This window comes from Pseudochaenichthys georgianus, chromosome 16 (assembly GCF_902827115.2).
Source record: "Pseudochaenichthys georgianus chromosome 16, fPseGeo1.2, whole genome shotgun sequence".
NCBI classification, from domain to species: Eukaryota; Metazoa; Chordata; class Actinopteri; order Perciformes; family Channichthyidae; genus Pseudochaenichthys; species Pseudochaenichthys georgianus.
In genome coordinates this window covers 46,123,400-46,144,968 of record NC_047518.2, presented here as the reverse complement: position 1 = coordinate 46,144,968, position 21,569 = coordinate 46,123,400, and the positions used below count along the sequence as shown (strand labels likewise).

The window sequence follows — 21,569 nt, the reverse complement described above, 5'->3', positions numbered from 1 at the left end:
TAGGTACATCCATCTTAAACTGAAGGATGTTAGTATATATTGGGTGCCAAATGGGATATGTTGATTAATGTTTGATAAAGTGCTTGACAATTAGTCAATAGACAGAAAATAATCGATTATGATCTTGATGATGAATAGTTTCAGTAATTTACTATTTCACTTGGGCCTGACACAGTGACAGATGTGTTCTACTTATGTAAGACATGCAATGTGTTGAAGAGTGGATGAAAATATTCAAATGTTAAGATCTCAGACATACTGCTGGTTTTGATGCCCTCCAAAGTGTGTCCTCTCAGTGCTTCCACTTCTTGCACTTCCTTCAGAAGGAACATGATGTGCTGCGACATCTCTTTCACCAGGATGCTCTGCTCCTCCTCCAAACGTCTGACCAGCATTACCTGGTCAAAGACACACCTCTTCAACCTGAAGGTGTTGCCTTTAGGTTGAGGAAAGGAATGGAGTAGTGGACAAGGAATATTTATTCATAAATTATATTATTACAGAATGATTTTCATTTCTGAGACACAAATCTTTGTAGCGATAGCATTGGTTCTCTATAATGTAAACTCATTACACATTATATATTTGCAGGTATCACCATTGCTTTTTCTGCCCCATGATAAACTGTAATATTTTGGTATGGACTAAAAAAACAACAAGCCAAAGTAGCAATTATCCTCCCATGTGCATGCCTCTCCCATGGTAGGGTGTAGCCTCTGTCAGACTGCAAGCCAACTCCTCGTCAATCTGTTCTTCCTGCACTCCGGTGTTGTATTGCACAACTTTTTCGCGAAGCTTCTTTTTCAGCTCTCTCATTCTCTTCCTCTTTCTTTGCCTTGCCTGGTTGCTGTCTGCAAAGTGAAACGGAAACAAAACTGTGTCATGGTGCCAGAATGTTTTTGTTGTTTTTGAAGTGTAATTTCAATAACTACGTTTGACAACAAACCATGCTGACGATACAGATCTTGCTTCCTGCGCAAAAGAGTGACGGTGATGTTCTCAATATCCACCCTCAGTCCTTCAGTGCACCCTGGGGCGTAAACTCTCTCTAAATAGTTGCAATAAAACAATTGGAGAAGAGATACAATCAGTGACAGTCTCAGTTTCAACATATAGCCAACTTATATTGTATGTCTAAACTTACAGTAATTAACAGATGTATATATGGAGAACTTGTGGTATGTCTTACCTGTGACCGCCCATTGCCTGACATCATACACCCACTGCTGTATGGTCTCCTGATCAAGGTTGTGCTCCTTTTTGAAGTCGCTGAAGCTGGCAGCTTCCACCTTTGCCCTCTCTGTGATCTTTACAAAAAAAGAAAATGTCAGAGCAAAAGCGCCATGCAACACCATAATGCAAAGAGCACCAGTTTTCAGTACAAGACCTTCAGAAGAACAGTTGAAACATTCCATGACACCACCTGACTTGCAAGAGGAAGTGTGGATAAGGGAGAACATCATGTATATAGCCATGAGGTTACATTGCAGACATCCTTCATACATATGTAATGTCAGATGAGAAGGCAATTGTAATTTGCCCTTACTTTGAAATGTCTGTGTGCGAACACGTGATGCAGGTTGTCCCTCTGCCTTCTGTTCCAGCCCATGGCCTGTTGAGTGAGCATGTTCACTCTTCCTAAAAAACACAACAATATATCCACAAACAACAAAGTAAGTATTCACATGAAAAAGGCAACACTGAGTGAGAAACCTGATAGACATGACTAAACCCAATCGTTAAAAGGTTGTTGAACTGGTAATACACCAATAATGTGTTTACGGAGGGAACTCTCTGTAACATACTATCAGGGCTGCCCTATCACAGTGTAGTGTTAATACCAACCTGATTCTGTCATGTCTTTTGTGACCAGAGCTGCCCTGGAGAGAAAGCTGTTCACCTATAATGAATGTTACAATTAATGTTCGGTCACCATTACATAACAATATTACCTACACATCATAGATCTTGAACTGGATGGTTTGAGAGAAAACGTGTGTACTGACTTCCTACAATGTGCATGCATGTATTGTTGCTGAACATATGAGCTGCCTATCTTTCATTTGAACTCAGACATAAAGGATATGCTTTAAACTAATCAATAGGCTTGTCACTGAGATGACACATACATATTTGTACTGCTTTCTATTAAGACCTCTTGTATCCATACAGTTATAATAATGCCATTAATAACATACCTGCTCTACTTCCTCTCCCACTGTGTTTCCTGCCCCGTCCTGACTTCTGCCACCCCATCTCACCTGCAACACAGCGCAAATAGTGTTATATAGCAACGTTTTGATATCCAATAAGGCATGCCATGCACAACATTAAAAATCCTTTGCATTAAAGATGTTATGTACCTCGCATTTTGCTGTATGGGCTTTAGCATGCATCACGCTAAGAAATGGCCTCATTTCTGTCAACGGCAGAAGCTCTGGTAATCCCTCGGCTATTTTATTAAGGTATGGCCAGTACCTAAGAAGCAGGAGCAGCATTTTGTGATTGAGTGTTACAAAGATACACTTTTAATTGACATGACAACAATATCATCTAAAATGACTGCTGAGGCATAGGCCATTTTAAACATTGTTGTGGATGTGCAATATGACAGAGAGGATTACCTGCATGTTACATCCATACAGAAGAAGTCAACGTTTGCCTTCTTGGACATCTCTTTTTGGAGAAACATTGGGTACGCGTATATTTCTCCACGGAAGTGGTTCAGTCCTCGTAAGAGAAACCCATGTCTGATTAATCAGAAGAACATCTAGTTGTTAATGATAAACGGACACAGCTAGGCCTGGCTTAAGCACTCATCTCTGTCATCTAGGTGGCTATAACAACACATGTCACTTGGATGCTACAAATGATGGATCAATTCCGCTCCACAATCAAAAGTGTTTAATGCTTCCAATTCTTACAAAGACTTAGACTTGGATTGCTATTAAAACTGAAATAATGAGACCAGACTCAAGGACCAAACACATATACACACACAGACACACTTACAAACACATACCTGCAAACTGCCACTTGAATGCCCTCCTCGTCTATCTGGGCACCAGACTTTTTTGACATCTCTCTGCCAGCGGTGAATTTGGCAGTACCACAGACGGCACTGTCATTTCCCTATAAAGTCAGTTTATTACACACAAGTTTTGACATATATAAAAAAGAACACCACAGGTGTAACTGCAACTATCATAATAAGAAAAAAAACATACACTTTTCATGTTGCCTCTGACAAGGTCAACAAATGTTGCGACTTCCTCATCCTTGGCCAGGAACAAGCCCTCATAGATTGGCGGCTCCTCAGTCCTGTCCATGATAAGTTAACATACAAGTTAATAATACAAATCACAAAGCACTACATTACTATGATTTGTTTTAATGTCTGTTATGGCTACTCAAACACAACCCCAAGGGCTACTATTTGTATTAGCGGTGTGTTCTTTATCATTTTCATTAATACTTATCCCTACCCTTTTGACTTGGAAAAGCGGTAATGCTTGCGGTTTCCATCACAGCAGACAGCCAACATGTCTGGAGAACATGCTGGACAAACAAAGTGATGGACCTGGCACATATCCTCTTGTTTGTACTGACAGAAGCTTCGCTGAAATGTATCAGCACAGATACTACCTGTCTGTATATTGATTTAAAAAAAGTGGATTAGTAATTGTTTTGAAAGCAATGCCAACAATTTATGATATGGTATACAGTAATATGATATTGTTTTTTGTATGTTTCCGTGTAATTCAGGCAGATTTACCCGTCCAGCTTGAACAGATCTGTGCTCCAACATTTTCAGAAATGCCTGCCTGGACATGGCTGGTGCTGTCACCTTCATGTGCTCGAATGAGGTGAACACATCATATTTGTAAAGCGTCTGGCAGCTGGTGCTAGCTGGCCAGTACCGATACAAAAGCAGGTCTTTAACCTCAGGAGTCCATTCTGCAGAGCAGGATGGACAGGATTTCCGAGGCAAGCAGACATTGTATCGTCCTGTGAACAAATGGAAAAAGTAAAGGTATTTCGGTAATTAAAATGTGAGTTTGCCTTAAAATATTGGATTTTATACATAGATATGCATATATGATATATTAGCTATTTGACATGGCATTTGGGTGTTGTCTGAAAATGACCAGGTGATAAAAATCTTTGCATTGCACAAAGTGGTAAAACTCTGCCGTACAATACTACTTGTACAAAAAGAAGGGCTTTCAGAACAACATACCGTTGATGGTGACCACAGAAATATGCTTCCAAGGAGTAACTGTGACGTCATCAGAGCATTCACAGATTGACCTTGGAGTAGGAACAGGCAGTTGACATACTGCAATATAGAAAATAAATTAGGAAGGGTGTATTTACAGTTTTTCCTTAATTCTCCAGATTATAAAGATATTCAATAAAATGTTGCATAACTTCCACATATCTTGCAGCCCTAGTCAAAACCAATCGTACTTTTTCAATCAGCTATGTACACTTCCCATTCGCACTTAATTTTGGGAACTACATTATAATGGGACATTGTAATGTAATGTTAACCTTTACATACTTTGTTCACAAAGGAAAAAGTACCCGCTAGCCGGTACTAGGCTATATGGAAATGCCACCAAAGACTGGCCTGGCCGCTTGAGGACGGTCCAGGACGCTTAAACGGGGCTACCCGCTGCAGTGGAAATGCGCCATTACTTGGTCGTCACTAGGGCACTTTTAATCGTGCTGCTGCACCACACACCCGCCGTGGCCTGTCTGTGACTGAGTGACTGACTGTCAGCTCTGCGCGCTGCGCGTTCACGTTGAGAGCAGGGAAGGGAGGGGCTGCAGCCAGGGCATGTACGGGAGTGCCGCGGGGCACGTGTGGGGATGTCTGACAAAATTACAACGCGCATTTGGGGCATTGTTGTATATATTAGAAGCTTTTAATCCAGAATTGATCGATGTTACCATGAGCCACATACAGTACACTGTAAAAAAAAAAAAAAAACTGTAAAAAACGAACTTTCAAAAGGGCACATTGCTGTCCAGAGGGCAACACGGGCAGGTGCTCAAGCACTACCTTGAGCAGGGGTGTCAAACTCAAGGCCCGGGGGCCAAATCCGGCCCGCGACTTCATTTTATGTGGCCCCACAAGAGCTTGCAAAAAATATGATTTTATTATACGGTTACATGCTACTTTACAGAGGCACGTTGCCCATAAACTACATGTCCCACAATGCATCTGAAATTTGACTTTTCTCTCAGAATTTTTTTTTTCTTTTAAAATCATTTTGTGACATTGTCACTGAAGAGACTTGCAATTATTTGCCCTAGACTTCTGCTTTCAGACGTAGTTAATTATGAAGGTATTACCCTATCCGATAATAATCCAATGCAGAGCAATAATGTAATATAATACATTATTTTAAATATGTTAAATATTTATATATGTAGTTTTATATAGTCTTAAAGTTACAACCGGCCCTTTGAGTGCAACCATAATGTGAATGTGGCCCGCAATTAAATTGAGTTTGACACCCCTGACCTAGAGTCTATGTGTGCACGTCTCTGGTTAAGAGCATGGAATATAACAAAAAGGGTTTCTGAAGTGAATTACCAACCCACCCACCTTTAACTAATTGGACGCGTGCAATCTCCATGTACGACGAAGTTTAGCTTTCAATATCTTTTATTTCCAAAGAAAAACAGTGGTTCACAGACACGGTCAAAAAACTATTGCTCTCCCAGTCACAATCAATACACCTGTGCCAGGAGACCAGTTATATGCTGTTGTCCTATTACGCCATCTAGTGTTCAAATAACAAAACCATTCTAATGGGTGTTTTCTTGCCGTAGCTCGGGTTGGTGAACATCGAGGGAGGTTTGGTTCGGGGAGAGAACATCTCTCTGGCGTCCGGACGCCACATGGACGTCTTCAGGGGGATTCCCTTCGCTGACGTCCCTGAAACGTTCATGAAACCAAAACCTCACCCAGGCTGGGATGGTGAGTAGACCGACTGAGATCATATTAAAATTAAAAGGTTTTATTGTCATATGCACAAAGCTACAGTGTAGCTATGGCAATGCAATTCTTCTTACCTGAGCTCCTCCAACAATGCAACGTATATAATAAAATACAACATAAACATCTGTGTCCTCAGATGTTCTGGATACCACTGAGTTTAAGGACATTTGCCTCCAGGTGAGCGTCGCCTTTAACTTGACCATAGGCAGCACGGACTGTCTGTACCTCAACATCTGGGTTCCTCACAACGGCTCAGGTAAACAAAGTGTCCTCCATATTAGATCCAATCGACAACTTTAAAGGTCTCCTATTATACTGCTTTTCATCAATATAGGGCTCAGATATATACAGAACCTGTCTCTGATTGTCTGAGACCCCAAACAGGTCATTGCAGCATTACCCATAATCCCCTCTGTTTCAGCCCTGTTTCCAAAGACTTTAGATGAAAATAAGGAACCCCTCCCCACGCCCCTCTGAGAGAGATGTAGATGTAGAAGAGACATGGAGAAGAGGGGACACATGTTGATGTAGAAGAGACATGAAGAAGAGGGGACACATGTTGATGTAGAGGAGACATGAAGAAGAGGGGACACATGTTGATATAGAAGAGACATGAAGAAGAGGGGACACATGTTGATGTAGAGGAGACATGAAGAAGAGGGGACACATGTTGATGTAGAGGAGACATGAAGAAGAGGGGACACATGTTGATGTAGAAGAGACATGAAGAAGTGGATTTTGCACAATTGGTGACCTTTAATGCTCGCTGTCTTCCAGTGTCCTCTGATATGCCGGTCATGGTCTGGATCTATGGCGGCGCCTTCATGATTGGAAGCTCGATGGGTACTCATATCCTGAGCTTCACTCAGTTCAGCGGGCAGGAGCTGGCCGACCGAGGCAATGTGATCGTGGTTTCAATCGGATACCGGGTCGGCTCTCTGGGCTTCCTGAGCACTGGAGATCCAGAACTTGCTGGTGGGTGACAGTTTATTCCCTCAAAGCAGAGACAGGGTTATTCAGAGCCAGATAAATGGTACTTCTACTTTAAGTACACAATCTGAGTACATTTCCATCTCTGCCGGGATGGAGTTAAATGTTTGATTTCTCTCAGGAAACTACGGTATTTGGGACCAGCAGGCTGCCATCGCCTGGGTGCACAGGAACATCCGGAAATTCGGAGGAGACCCCGAGAACATCACAATCTTCGGGGAGTCTGCAGGCGGAGCCAGTGTCAGCCTCCAGGTACTCATTTGCGGCTTTCACACCAGCGCTTTTCAGTTTCTAGCTCCGAGCGGGAGCTTTTCTGGTTCAGCTCCGGTTTCCCTTTTCAGCTCCCGCTCTGTGCACACCGCCCACTGGCGCCCCAGAGCTGCCCCTGCTGCGTCATGGCGTCACCGTTTACATCGCTGATTTTCTCCCCAACGGAAGCCATTACGGCGCTCACAACAACAACAACAGCGTCGGGTCGATGATCGTGTTGCTTTTAATCACACGAAGCCAGAATAAATTGAATAACGACTTCTCCAACCTTATACTTTGCTCCAGAGTGCCCTGGTTCATTGTTTATTAATGTGTTTCTGCAGCATTTACCGACCGCTGCAGTGCTGGCTGCTCTTCCACGGGAGTTTATTCTCCCGTTAGCTCCCGTTAGCTCCCACTGCAGCGGCCGCTCTAAAGTATTCACTGTCCGACTCACACAAGCAGCTGATGCATATCCCCAGTTCCCCTTAGCCTAAGTGAATGTGTGTCAGTCTGAATTGACACTGTTTGGTATCACAACGCTGTTATGAAAGTTTCTCTGGTATAAAACGGGTGATGTTAGCATAGCAACCGACTGACTACTTGCATCCGATAGCTGCAATAATACAAAACAACACGTCTGCCTCTCTCCACAATGATCGATAACAGCGAACGGATGGTCAAAGTAAGGCACAAATAAACAGAATCACACGAAGCCTGGTTAGTGTTGCCTGACTTTATAAAGTGTGTTTATAAGCACTACTGCTTGTAGGCAGGCATAACAGTCGACCCATGGGAGGTGGGTTTAGTTTCCTGCACGCCTCGACGTAAGAGAGACGTAAGCGACGTCGCCTCTTAGCTCCAAAGCTCTTGACTCTGGACCGACAATTTTTTGGAGCTGGAAATGAAGCGGATTCCGGAGCTAAGAGCCGGCGCCGCTGCGGTGTGAACTGGAAAACCCGGCGCTTTTCAGGCTCTAGCTCTGAGCCGGAGCTGAAAAGGCGCTGGTGTGAAAGGGGCAATTGTGTGAGCTGATAGACATACAGAGGTGTGAAGTAGTGGAGTACAAATACTTTGTTACTGTACTTAAGTACATCTTTCTGGTATCAGTACTTTACTCCTGTACTTATTTTTCTGCCGACTTTTTACTTTGACTTCTTACATGTTGAACACAAATACCTGTACTTTCTACTTCTTACATGTTGAACACAAATACCTGTACTTTCTACTTCTTACATGTTGAACACAAATACCTGTACTTTGTATTTCTTATTTGAGATGAAATTGAATGAATTCTAACTTTCACTTCAGATTCTGAGTCCTCACAACAAAGGGCTTTTCAAGAGAGCCATCTCCCAGAGCGGTGTGTCCGCCAGCCCATGGACCATCAACAAGAACCCCCGCGAGTACGCTGTGGAGGTACATCGCACTTTACTCACATATTTTATTTCCTTGTATCAAAAGTCCAAGTCAACTTTATTGTCAATCTTTCAGTTTGTGTGTACAGACAGAGAGATCGAAATACGGTTTCCCACAATCCCAAATACAAAAACAAATATAAAAATATGTATGCAAATATGTACATACACAATCCAAAGACAAACATACATGTGCACACATTAAGACCTACATAAAATCACAACGATCAATATATACAAAACAGTCACTTCAATATCTTTGAACTTTAAGAATAATTCAAGATGGGAATATATTTAGAAAATAAAGATGTGTATCACTTCAGGGCTCTGGCAACATTAAAACAGAAAGTGGATTTAGATTACATCACACATGTCACATGTTAGACGCTTTTATCCAAAGCGACTCACATATTCAGTTCTGTGGGCAATCCCCACAGCAGCACTTTGGGGTGAAGAGTCTCAGGGACACAACGACATGCTGACTGCAGTGGGGTTTGAACCTGTGACCCCCTGATCCCAACACCAAGGCTCGATCCACTGCGCCACATGCCACTGCGCATCTATCTATCTATCTATCTATCTATCTATCTATCTATCTATCTATCTATCTATCTATCTATCTATCTATCTATCTATCTATCTATCTATGTTCCCTATAAAGCCGGACATGCACATTTAGATGTAGGCTTGTTTCTGACTCATTTGAGAGTCATCATGTCTGCTGTTGGGCCTTTTCCTCTGTGTAGTGTGCAGAGTTCAGAAAGGATAAAAGAACCGCAATGAACTGCTCCCAATCAGTCTGATGTGTCACTAACATGTCAGAAATGTTAGTCGAGTAATCATCGAGTACTCGCACAGTTGAAACAGACCGAAGAGTTGAATCGATAGCTAGCTTTCCTCAAACTGGGCAAGTGTTGTCACCGCGGGCCCAGCACTAGGGTTTTTTAAAGTAGTCTGTTTCCATTCTGAACGTGATTTCTAACTCCTCCCCAGGTTACTCTGGCGGTCAATTGCCCCACCGATGAGCGCATGGCTTCCTGTTTGAAGGAGATAGATCCCGTAGCCCTAACTCTGGCGGGATCTTTCAATCTGTCCAGCTGCGCCCGTGGTAAGACATTGTTTTAATGGCATCCCAGTGAATCATTGATTTATTATTTTGTGTCTATCTCAATTCCCATACGGCTAATATTCATTAGGGGTGTTGAAAATAATCGTTTCTACGATGCATTGCGATGCGGACGATTCGGTCTCGATGCAGTGACGGAAGATAATCGGTTACAGAGTAGTAACGTTGCTTCCTGATTTTCCGGCCGCGGCTTTACTATAACGTTTTTTCTGTCACTTTAATATCAAATCGGTCGGTGACACAGAGATCAGGGAACATACGTGACAGCGGCGCAGCAACACGGAGCAGTCTGCTTTATCCACCAACACAAGAACACCAGTCCAGAACCGACAGCAGAATCACCCGCTCCGAATCACTCCGTGTCGCTGCGGCTCAGAGACACAGGGATTTATGTTTTTCAAAAATAATCGCGTTACAATCATGTCAGGTTTTTGGTGGATTTAATTAAGTCTTGGATTGCAAAGTATGAATGTCCTCTAGCAATTTTCAGACGATATATACGTGTGTAAAGTTTGTGAAGGCAGGAGGAAAAAGCTTCCGCGATCACCGTCTCCTCTCCGTTTCTCCAAGCCCCGCCCCCTCCCTGAAAATAATGAGTGACAGGCTGATAGTGACCCGATAGAAACTTTATTATTCACTTAATCACCGAGATATAATGAAGCTAACTTAATCTCATACATTCATGGGATTTATGTAACAGTAAGACAGAGAATGTAAGTGTGCACCCACATGCAGTATTTTAGTTTGTATATGCTGTTGTAAATACTCCTGTTGTCTGCTGTGTTCAGACTCAGACTGTGTGTGATGCCTCATTCAGGACCTTCAGTGTCCTTTCTTAACAGAAGGCCGTGGCTAGAAGCTGCAGCTAGACTGCAGAAGCATTAGCTTTTTGTTTTTGAGGATGGAACAACTTCACACACGGAGGCTAGACCTATACAATTCATTTATTTTGGTTTATAAATTAATGTCAAGACATTTATGTTATTGATTTCTGAAGCACTTTCTAAATAATAAAAAGAGAGTTCATATGTATTTACTGCATGTATGCATTGATGAAAAATAAGCCATGTGCAGTAATATAGAAAATTGAGGATGCAACGCATTGGTATGAATCGTGATGCACCGTGATGCACCGGGATATCGAACCGAATCGAATCGTTGACAGGATAATCGTAATCGAATCGTGAGACCAGTGAGGATGCACAGCCCTAATATTCATACTCTCTCATGATTCCTGACTTTGGGTCAAACTTAGAAATTAGATTAAGATGTTAATCTGTTGAACGTGTTTTACAACATTTCAAACACTTCTCAAATAGAAATAGAAATAAACTAGCATTAGAGAGTAAGAAAAATATACAGATGACTGTGAAAGTAAAACATCGGGTTAGTAGGCCTACTGTACATAATTAGCATCTGGTTATATCTGCCTGTCAGAACCCATTGTCTACCACCTGGAATTATCTCCTGTCATCGACGGTGACTTCCTGCCGGATCATCCGTCCAAGTTGTTCCACAATGCGGCGGACATTGATTTCATCGCTGGAGTCAACAACATGGACGGACACGCCTTCACGAGTATCGATGTTCCAGGAGTCAACATCGACCTGTTGCCCGTCCCTGTGTGAGTTGATGCCGTTTGTTCACATTAACATGCATATTAGCAGTATATTGGCTCTTTATTATCCATCCATCCATCCGTCTTCTCCCGCTTATCCGTGGTCGGGTCGCGGGGGTAGCAGTTCCAGCAGAGAGCCCCAAACTTTCTTTTCCCTGGCGACATCAACCAGCTCTGACTGGGGGATCCCAAGGCGCTCCCAGGCCAGCGAAGAGATATAATCCCTCCACCTGGTCCTAGATCTACCCCTTGGTCTCTTCCCAGCTGGACGTGCCTGGAACACCTCCCTAGGGAGGCGCCCAGGTGGCATCCTAACTAGGTGCCCGAACCACCTCAACTGGCTTCTTTCGACGCGAAGGAGGAGCGGCTCAACTCCGAGTCCCTCCCTGATGACCGAACTTCTCACCTTATCTCTAAGGGAGACACCAGCCACCCGGCGGAGGAAACCCATCTCGGCCGCTTGTATCGGCGATCTCGTTCTTTCGGTCATGACCCATCCTTCATGACCATAGGTGAGGGTAGGAACGAAAATGGCCCGGTAGACAGAGAGCTTTGCCTTCTGGCTCAGCTCCCTTTTCGTCACAACGGTGCGGTAAAGCGACTGCAATACCGCTCCCGCTGCTCCGATTCTCCGGCCCATCTCACGCTCCATTGTTCCCTCACTCGAGAACAAGACCCCGAGATACTTGAACTCCTTCACTTGGGGTAAGGACTCATTCCCTACTTGGAGTGGACAGTCCATCGGTTTCCTGCTGAGAACCATGGCCTCAGATTTGGAGGTGCTGATCCTCATCCCAGCCGCTTCACACTCGGTTGCGAACCGATCCAGTGAGTGCTGAAGGTCGCAGACCGATGAAGCCATCAGAACCACATCATCTGCAAAAAGCAGTGGTGCAATCCTTAGTCCACCGAACTGCAGACCCCCCCCCCACGACTACGCCTCGAAATCCGATCCATGTATATTACAAACAGGATTGGTGACAAAGCGCAGCCCTGGCGGAGGCCAACCCTCACCGGAAATGGGTCCGTCTTACTGCCGAGGACCCGGACACAGCTCTCGCTTTGGGAGTACAGAGATTGGATGGCCCTGAGTAGAGACCCCCTCACCCCATACTCCCGCAGCACCTCCCACAGTAACTCCCTGGGAACCCGGTCATACGCCTTCTCCAAGTCTACAAAACACATGTAGACCGGATAAGCGTACTCCCAGGCCCCCTCCAGGATCCTTGCGAGAGTAAAAAGCTGATCCGTCGTTCCACGACCAGGACGGAATCCGCATTGTTCCTCCTCAATCTGAGGTTCGACAATCGGCCTGACCCTCCTTTCGAGTACCTTGGAGTAAACTTTCCCGGGGAGGCTGAGTAGTGTGATGCCTCTGTAATTGGCACACACCCTCTGATCCCCCTTTTTGAAAAGGGGGACCACCACCCCAGTCTGCCACTCCTTCGGTACTGTTTCCGACTTCCACGCAACGTTGATGAGACGTGTCAACCATGACAGTCCCTCAACACCCAGAGCCTTCAGCCATTTCCGGGCGGATCTCATCCACCCCCGGGGCTTTGCCACTGTGGAGTTGTTTGACGACCTCAGTGACCTCCCCCCGGGAGATTGGTGTCGATCCCCCGTCATACTCCAGCTCTGCCTCTAACATAGAGGGCGGAGTTGTCGGGTTCAGGAGTTCCTCAAAGTGTTCCTTCCAACGTCCCAACACTCCATCAGTTGAGGTCAACAACGTCCCATCCTTACTGTACACAGCTTGGATGGTTCCCTGCTTCCCCCTCCTGAGGTGTCGGACAGTTTTCCAGAACAACTTTGGTGCCGCCCGAAAGTCCTTCTCCATGTCTTCTCCGAACTTCTCCCACACCCGCTGCTTTGCCTCGGCCACGGATGAGGCTGCTGCCCTTCGGGCCTGTCGGTACCTTGCAACTGCCTCGGGACTCCCCCGGGATAACAAATCCCTGAAGGCTCTTTATTAGTCATTATTAAATGGCTTAGTTGAATACTCGATTCTGATTGGTCAATTCAGAACACGTGACACGTTGTTAATCCAGTAGTACAGACCGCTGTCAAGGATTTATTGACCGTTGTTAAAGACGCTCACATCTGCAGAAAGAAGTCCGGTCGATTTAACTGTATACAGTTGTGTTGTTGTTGTTGTTGTTGTTGTTGTTGTTGTTGTTGTTGTTGTCTCCCGCCTGAGAGCAACATGGAGGATTTTAATATTAATTTTTATATATTTGGAGAGCACAGTAATTTGGATGAATGGTTTGTGGCTGATGAGTCCCCACGGAAGAAAAGAAAAAGACAAGAGGGACAAGAAATCAGCGGAGATGAAACCCTCAGCACGGAGCTGCGGTCCTTTGTACCCAACGGTCCAGACATCAAACGGCCAAACAGCGTTAATGACATCACTTACTCTGGGATTTGTAGTCTTTCTAGTTGCGTATTTTTCATAGTCTTATATTTCAACAGTTTGACGACAAACTGTGACTTTTTTTACATTGAAATGATTTTGTAAGATTGACAAACATCATGTGTGTAATTCATGGCACAATTCAAACGGGATCGAAAGACACATTTTCTCTCTCCATTGACTTCAATACATTATTTTTCCGAAATAAGGTCCCGTGGACCGGAAGTAGAAGGGCGTGACTTCACCGCTCTATAGGGGCACTGAGCTGCCATCCCCACCATACGTCATCTCACATAATTCAGAGCTGATTGGCTGTAAGTACGTGCCGCGAAAAGTGTGGTGTGTGAAGAGGAGACGAGAGACGCGTCTAAAACCAGGAAGTAAGCTGCGCCAACGGGATCGAAAGATACGTTTTCTCTCGCCATTGACTTCAATACATTATTTTTCCGAAATAAGGTCCCATGGGACGGAAGTATAAAGGGCGGGACTTCACTGCTCTACAGCAGTGCTTCTCAAAGTGTGGTCCGCGGACCACTGGTGGTCCGTGAGCGCCCCCTAGTGGTCCGTGAGTATATTGGTAACATTTCAAATTTGAAATAAATAAATACATTTAGGTTTCCGCACTCTCGCGGGAATATCTCCGCAATAGAGCAAGCTTAAGTTTCACTTTTGCAAGATATAGCTCAGGGCAACACCTTCGTCACACATGTTGCCACACATGTTGCCACCTGTTTTGTACCATTTTCAGGCGATTTGTAATCTGTTCTAGAAAAACCATGTGTTTTTTTATATTTGTGGAGTTAGGTGGTCCGCGAGTGTTTTTTTATTGGTTAAGTGGTCCTTGGTATGAAAAGGTTTGAGAAACACTGCTCTACAGGGATGAGTATCGTTAGGATTTTATCGCTACTGATACCGATACTGCTTATCAATACCAGTATTTTTCGATACCCTTATCGATACTTTTCAATAATTTGGTGCTCAAAATTATAGACACGATTACAAGATGTGAAGATAAAACAACAGTTATTTGATTGTAATTTATTTGTATTTAATGTAACTTTTTCAATGTGATACCAAGCAGGTTTGTGTTTGACAGTGTGTCTCTGGAAGAGGGGCGGTTATTAGGGCCCTAGGGGCAGTTCATAAATCCATGTAACCATGACGATTGGTCAGTTAAAACGAGACGCTGCATGCGCACCTCCTAAACCGAAAGCTCCGGTCAGCTAACCATTATAATCCGTTTATTATTTATGATTGTAATGATGGATTATCAGTAATAATTTCAAAGTTACACTGAGACATTGGATTAACCTTCAGCAGCGTTTTTATGCCCTTGAACACAACTTTTGATCACAAAACAGCAAAGGTAAGACATAATTATCATGGCTACGTAAGGTGAATGTTACGGTGTATGTTGGAAGCAGGACCCAAATGCAGATATAAACTGAAAAAACTCCTTTATTTCAAGGCTAGGGCTAGGGCTAGGGATATAAACAAAGACAAAACAGAACACTCACCGACGAACTAGTCATGACACAAGACGAACCGACATTGAACACTGGGAGACAGGGGAATTTAAACACAGGGTAACTAGACACAGGTGGGAACAATCAGGGGTGGGGCCAACACTGATGAGCACAGGAGACGCAAAACTAGGGCCACCAGGGTGGGTGGAGGGGGTCTGGAGGACGGGACTGAACTGACCGCCCAGGGGCACGGCAGAGGACCAGGAAGGGGTCTCGGGCAGACGGCCCGGGGGCAAGGCAGAGGACCAGGAAGGGGTGTCGGGCGGACGGCCCGGGGGTAAGGCAGAGTCCAAAAAGGGGGATTCGGGCGGACGGCCCGGGGGCAAGGCAGAGGACCAGGAACGGGTCTCGGGCGGACGGCCCGGGGGTAAGGTAGAAGCCGAGAAGGGGGACTCGGGCGGATGGCCCGGGGGCAAGACAAAGTCCAAGGTGGGGGTTATGGAGGGGCGAAGGCCACCGCGGCCGGGAAAGTCAGGGGGCCGGGCTCGAGGGCGAAGGCCGTGACTCTCAGGGGCCAGGGATCGAGGGTGAAGGCCGTGGCTCTCAGGGGACCGGGATTGAGGGTGAAGACTCCGGCTCTCAGAGGGCTGGACTCGAGGGCGAAGACCGGACAGCTCCGGAGGCCGGGCAGGAACCGGAGGCCAGGCAGGAAAGCGCTGATGGGACAGCTCCGGAGACCGGGCAGGACCCGGTGTCGGCCGGACAGAAACCGGAGCCGGTCGGACAGGCTTCGGCAGGATCCCCCGCGGAAGTGGACCAGGAGTTGGCAGGAACCCCGGCGAGACAGGTGATGGACATGGGGCTGGCAGGGCCCCCGGTAGAACCTCCAACGGCACGGGATATAGGGTTGGCAGGACCCCCGGCAGGGGAGTAGACGGCGGGACCTCCAACGACACAGAACACAGGGTTGGCAGGACCCCCGGCAGAAGAGTAGTCTGCGGGACCTCCAACGGGACGGGATATAGGGTTGGCAGGACCCCCGGCAGGGGAGTAGACGGCGGGACCTCCAACGACACAGGACACAGGGTTGGCAGGACCCCCGGCAGAAGAGTAGTCTGCGGGACCTCCAATGGGACAGGACATAGGGTTGGCAGGACCCCCGGCAGGGGAGTAGACGGCGGGACCTCCAACGAGACCGGACCTAGGGTTGGTAGGACCCCCGGCAGGGGAGTGGACGGCGGGACCTCCAACGAGACAGGAGAAGGAGCTGGCAGGCCCCCCGGCAGGAGAGTAGACGGCGGAACCTCCAACAGGACAGGACATGGAGCTGGCAGGACCCCCGGCAGGAGAGTAGACGGCGGGACCTCCAACGGGACAGGACAAAGGGTAGGGACCCGAGAGGAGACTCGAGAGGAGACTCGAGAGGGGAACCAAGGGGGAACTCGAGAGGGGACTCGAGAGGGGACTCGATAGGAGACTCGAGAGGAGACTAGAGAGGGGAACCAAGGCGGAACTCGAGAGGGGACACGAGAGGGGACTCGAGAGGGGACTCGAGAGGGGAACTAGAGGAGGGACTAGAGGAGGGAACTCGAGAGGGGACTCGCGAGGGGAACTAGAGGGACGAGAAGAGGGGCGAGAGGAGGGACTAAAGGAGGGACTAGAGGAGGGAACTCCAGAGGGAACTGGAGATGGGACTCGAGATGGGACTAGAGATGGGACTAGAGAAGGGAACTCGAGAGGGGACTCGCGAGGGGACCTAGAGGAGGGACTAGAGCAGGGACTAGAGCAGGGACTAGAGCAGGGACTAAAGGAGGGACTAGAGGAGGGACTAAAGGAGGGACTAGAGGAGGGGACTCCAGAGGGGACTCCAGAGGGGACTCCAGAGGGGACTCCAGAGGAGACTCCAGAGGGGACTCCAGAGGGGACTCCAGAGGGGACTGTGGCAGCTGGGGCCGGAAACCTGGCTGTAAGGTCCAGAGCGGAAGCCTGGACCTTGGCTGTGTAAGCCAGGTAATCCAGTATGGACGCAAAGCTGCGTGGGCCGGTACTGGAGCATTGAGGCATGGCTGCGAGCTTGGCTTTGCGCCTCCTTCTCTTAGCAGCCGCCTGTGGCATCAAAAAAGCTGAATCCACTGGGTCCATCTTTGGTCGGTTTGTAATGTTACGGTGTATGTTGGAAGCAGGACCCAAATGCAGATATAAACTGAAAAAACTCCTTTATTTCAAGGCTAGGGCTAGGGATATAAACAAAGACAAAACAGAACACTCACCGACGAACTAGTCATGACACAAGACGAACCGACATTGAACACTGGGAGACAGGGGAATTTAAACACAGGGTAACTAGACACAGGTGGGAACAATCAGGGGTGGGGCCAACACTGATGAGCACAGGAGACACACAAGGAGTGACAGGTGAAAACAATCAGACAACTAGACACACCAGGGAACTAACGACGGGAGGAAAAACACAGGGAAAAGGACCAGACAATATACAAGGAGGAAAATACCCATAACCAGACATACAAAACTACAAACGTGACAAAACATGAGAATCCTGACAGTGAAGTTGTTTTCTTGCTCCTTCCTGGCTGCTAGTTCAGTGAGTGTTGTCGTACAGTGATGGGACTTATACCAATGGAATCTGTGGAACCTCAGCTGTCATGTGATATGTCGTTTGTGCAGATAACATGACGTAGAAAAGATAGCTTTGGCCAGTTATGTGCTAAAGTAGCCGTTAGCCCCGTTAGCCCATTTAGCTAAGTGTTGATTTAGACTTGGTGTTGGACTTCTGTTCGGTGTAGGTAAAAATGGTTAATATCGTCTGTTAGCTGAGTTTCTTCCCGTTAAGTGGGTATGCATCATTAATAGGTTGTTAAATGTTAAGAAGCCTTGAGACGCTGTTTCTTGCAAGATGTAGCACTGGTTCTCGATACCCATCCCTACTTGTTCATAACCAATAAGCTAGTAGTTTGACTCTAATTGACCTGAACAGGTTCCCTATTCTGAAGTTGCCTCCTCTTCACACTTTGTAAATACATTATAGCACACAACTACTGAAATTAACCTCAACAGTACATGAACAAAGTAGGCACACGTTGAAATGTCTGTTTTATTAATGAACCACTAAAGAGAGGTTCAGACACATCCCACAACATGTCAAGGACGAAGGTTATAATCACCTGACTGTCAACTATCAACAATTTCCTTACTTGCAATAAATAAGCACTAATTAGGGTTATTGAGGAACAACTCAACTAATGGCCTATTACTTGTAGAATAAGGTCATGTAGAATAAGGCATTAAAAAGTGTTTAAAATGACTAATAAAGAGCCAATATAGGCTACTGCTAATATGCATGATAATTGACCACTAGTTGATGGTGATTTTGTGTACCTTAATATTACCCAATTCTGCAATGGATCTACCCAGAGCGACTTTGGTTAGTTGTGTTTTATTATAACTTGTTTTCAAACCTTTCTTTATTGCAGCGAGGACGTGGAGAAGCTTCTGACTGCGTATACTAAGCATAAGGGTGACGCTGCTTGGCACGCTGCACTTTCACTATACAACTCAACCTGGGAACCAACGCCCAGCCAGGAGAGCATCAAGAAAACCCTCGTTCACATTGAAACAGACTTCCTCTTCCTGGCTCCTACTCAGGCTGCACTGAAGCTTCATGCTGACAACGCAAAGTGATTATAACATCTTGCTATACAGATGCTTCCAGTTTATCTACAAGCCCTTTTGTTCCACACCATGCTTTATAATTTAAAGGTCCCCTATTATGCTGTTTTTCATCAATATATCACAGGTCTCCGATATATACAGAACATGTCTCTGATTGGCTGAAACACCAAACAGATCATTGCAGCATTACCCATAATCCCCTCTGTTTCAGCCCTGTTTCCAAAGTGCTGATTCTCTGTCTGTTACTTTAGATGAAAATAAGGAGCCCCTGCCCACGCCCCTCTGAGAGACATTTGGTTAAAAAGAACTAGGGTTGGGAACCGAAACTCGGTTCCAGATGAGAACCGATAAGAAAATGCCGGGTACCGGGTACCCATACAAAATACACAATTTCGGTTCTGCTTAACGGTTCCTAAACGCGGTAGACCCTGCATTCCACCGGGTCCGTCTGCGCCGCGGCAACCCGGTGGAATACAACCAGTGTAAGGGAGGACTGGCCATCTGTGTGTTCTGGAGAATCACAGAACGGCCGGTCGTCAGCGGGCCGTTGAGGGCCGGCTCAGTACGCTGACGGCCAGCACCGCCCTTCTTTTTTCTTAACGGCATCATGTAAGTTGCGGCGACAGAGGTCCACAGTTTCCCCGCAGCGAGGAACTCCCGCCCTCCCGTAGACAGTTCACGAGCTCAGTCACTTCATAACACCAAAGATGGGTCGCGGTAAACGCTCTGAAGTGAGGCTCCACTACACTAAGAAAGAAAAAGACGAGGCACAGTGTAATGCCTGTTAATAGCTGGCCACAGGCACAGCTCAGTAAAAATAAAGCACAGCTATTGTGCAATACATTTGTATTGCATGTATATTTTTTATTTGTAAAAATGTCAGTTAAAGCTTAAAAAAAGAAAGATATTTTTGTTATCTAAACGTTTGACCTCTTTCTTTTACAATTTTGGAATCGAAACGGGGAATCGATAAGAACGGGAATCGGAATCGATACATTTCAAACGATACCCATCCCTAAAAAGAACACAATGGAGCTCTAGGAGGAGATTCAGGTGATAAGGGGGGGGGGTTACACAAGCCAAAACATCGTTATGACATCATAAAGTGGCCAAAATCTGATCAGCTCATTTTCAGACAGGTTTTTATATAAATGGATCATAAAGGTCTTTATGTATAAAAGACATGAACAAGTGGATTTTGCATAATAGGTGACCTTTAAGGAACAACCCCAGGGTTTAACCATTCTATAACTTCATGGAAGTCATCGCAGTAAGTAGGGGATTTTCTTGTATGAGGTTTGCTTTTCTGAAAAGGTCAAAAGTTCCTTTAGTCTCTTGTTTTTTTTAGATCTTTTGTGTAACATTTTGGCTACCTGTTTTCAAACACAGTAAGCCTCAGATGTTTGCACTTGAGTCAGGGATTAAGTCCCAAGTCAACCCTGACAGGTCCCTTAAGCAATCAGATTGTCTCTTCGCCACATGTAATGCCATTTTTCGATGCACACGTTTTGAAAACTCATTCTTCTTCGTTGTGATCTTATTGTCATATCCCTTTTTTTCCCATGTCTCACCGAAGAACTGGCCGTACCTACTCCTACCTTTTCTCTGAGCCCAGCCAGATGGCAGGCATTTTCAAACCCTTCCCTCAGTGGATGGGAGCCGGCCATACGGACGATGTGCCTTTCGTGTTCGGAAAGCCTTTTTCGGCAGCTTTGATGTATTTAGCCCACCACCGGGACCTCTCCGGCTACATGATCGCCTACTGGGCAAACTTCGCCAGAACAGGGTAAACATCTTCCGACACAAGACATAGGAGCATCACATAAATCAAACAAACCTGAATTAGATATTAAAGGCAAGGCAAGTTTATTTATATAGCAACTTTCAACACAAGGCCATTCAAAGTGATTTACAAAAATGAAAGACATTAAGAAACATATTATAAAATGGCATTTAAAAACACTAATTTAAAAGCAAAGATAATAAAACATGAACAACAAAAGTACATGAATTAAAGTGACAGTGCAGTGTGAGATACACACATCTGAAATGTTCAGCTCTGACTCTCAGTCATTGCTAACTTTTTAGCAGAAATAGTTTTCCATGACCTCACTTTCTTTCTATTTTCTTTTTTTAACTTATCCTTTAGTTAAGTGTTTCATGCTAAGCGAACCCCCTTTGGAACATTTTAATCTGCAACCCAATATTCTGAAAATTAAACGGATCGTATTTGTGTAGCATATACAATTAATTTGCTCGCAGACATTCATGTGGCTTGCTAGTTTTGGACCCTATCTGTAACCCCAATACACGTAGGGCACTTTATTTGAAGTAGAAAACTGTCTTTATTTGATTGCTGTATATCCATCCTTCCAGGAACCCCAACGAAGGAGAACTGAGCGCGCCTGCTACCTGGCCAACATTCAACAGCACTGGACAGGACTTTGTGGAGCTCAACTCTAAGATGAACGAAAGCTATGTGGGAGAGAATATGAGAAAGCCTTTCGTGGATTTATGGAACAACGTAGTACCCAGCTTCCCCGACATCATCCCCGAATAAAGATCATATGCATCAGCTGTGCACTT

The 21,569-nt window shown here is 45.5% G+C and overlaps 2 protein-coding genes across 2 annotated transcripts; one reads left to right on the top strand and one right to left on the bottom strand.

Annotated features, from left to right (window-relative positions):
- The first annotated feature begins 504 nt into the window (after window positions 1–504).
- LOC117461182 (bile salt-activated lipase-like) lies at window positions 505–21,543 on the top strand. Its single transcript, XM_034102956.2, has 11 exons — window positions 505–591; window positions 5,866–5,992; window positions 6,150–6,269; window positions 6,791–6,988; window positions 7,125–7,255; window positions 8,564–8,671; window positions 9,664–9,778; window positions 11,234–11,420; window positions 18,785–18,988; window positions 20,560–20,769; window positions 21,360–21,543. The coding sequence occupies exons 1-11, from the start codon at window positions 505–507 to the stop codon at window positions 21,541–21,543; spliced, it is 1,671 nt and encodes a 556-aa protein (XP_033958847.2).
- Window positions 1,835–3,596, bottom strand: LOC139435297 (uncharacterized). Its single transcript, XM_071205769.1, has 7 exons — window positions 3,486–3,596; window positions 3,228–3,321; window positions 3,023–3,132; window positions 2,625–2,750; window positions 2,364–2,478; window positions 2,199–2,261; window positions 1,835–1,900 (listed from the first exon to the last, which is right to left on the bottom strand). Exons 1-7 carry the CDS (start codon window positions 3,587–3,589, stop codon window positions 1,835–1,837), a joined length of 678 nt encoding a protein of 225 aa, XP_071061870.1. The 5' UTR covers window positions 3,590–3,596.
- Window positions 21,544–21,569: the final 26 nt, after the last annotated feature.

Coding starts and splice junctions, on each gene's coding strand:
- LOC117461182 (XM_034102956.2), top strand. CDS start 505: ATGATTTTCATTTCTGAGACACAAATCTTTGTAGCGATAGCATTGGTT. Junction 6,270..6,790: donor GGTTCCTCACAACGGCTCAG/GTAAACAAAGTG, acceptor GCTGTCTTCCAG/TGTCCTCTGATATGCCGGTC. Junction 6,989..7,124: donor TGGAGATCCAGAACTTGCTG/GTGGGTGACAGT, acceptor GATTTCTCTCAG/GAAACTACGGTATTTGGGAC.
- LOC139435297 (XM_071205769.1), bottom strand. CDS start 3,589: ATGTGCCAGGTCCATCACTTTGTTTGTCCAGCATGTTCTCCAGACATG. Junction 3,133..3,227: donor TCAGAGGCAACATGAAAAGT/GTATGTTTTTTT, acceptor CTGACTTTATAG/GGAAATGACAGTGCCGTCTG. Junction 2,751..3,022: donor ATTCAAGTGGCAGTTTGCAG/GTATGTGTTTGT, acceptor CTGATTAATCAG/ACATGGGTTTCTCTTACGAG.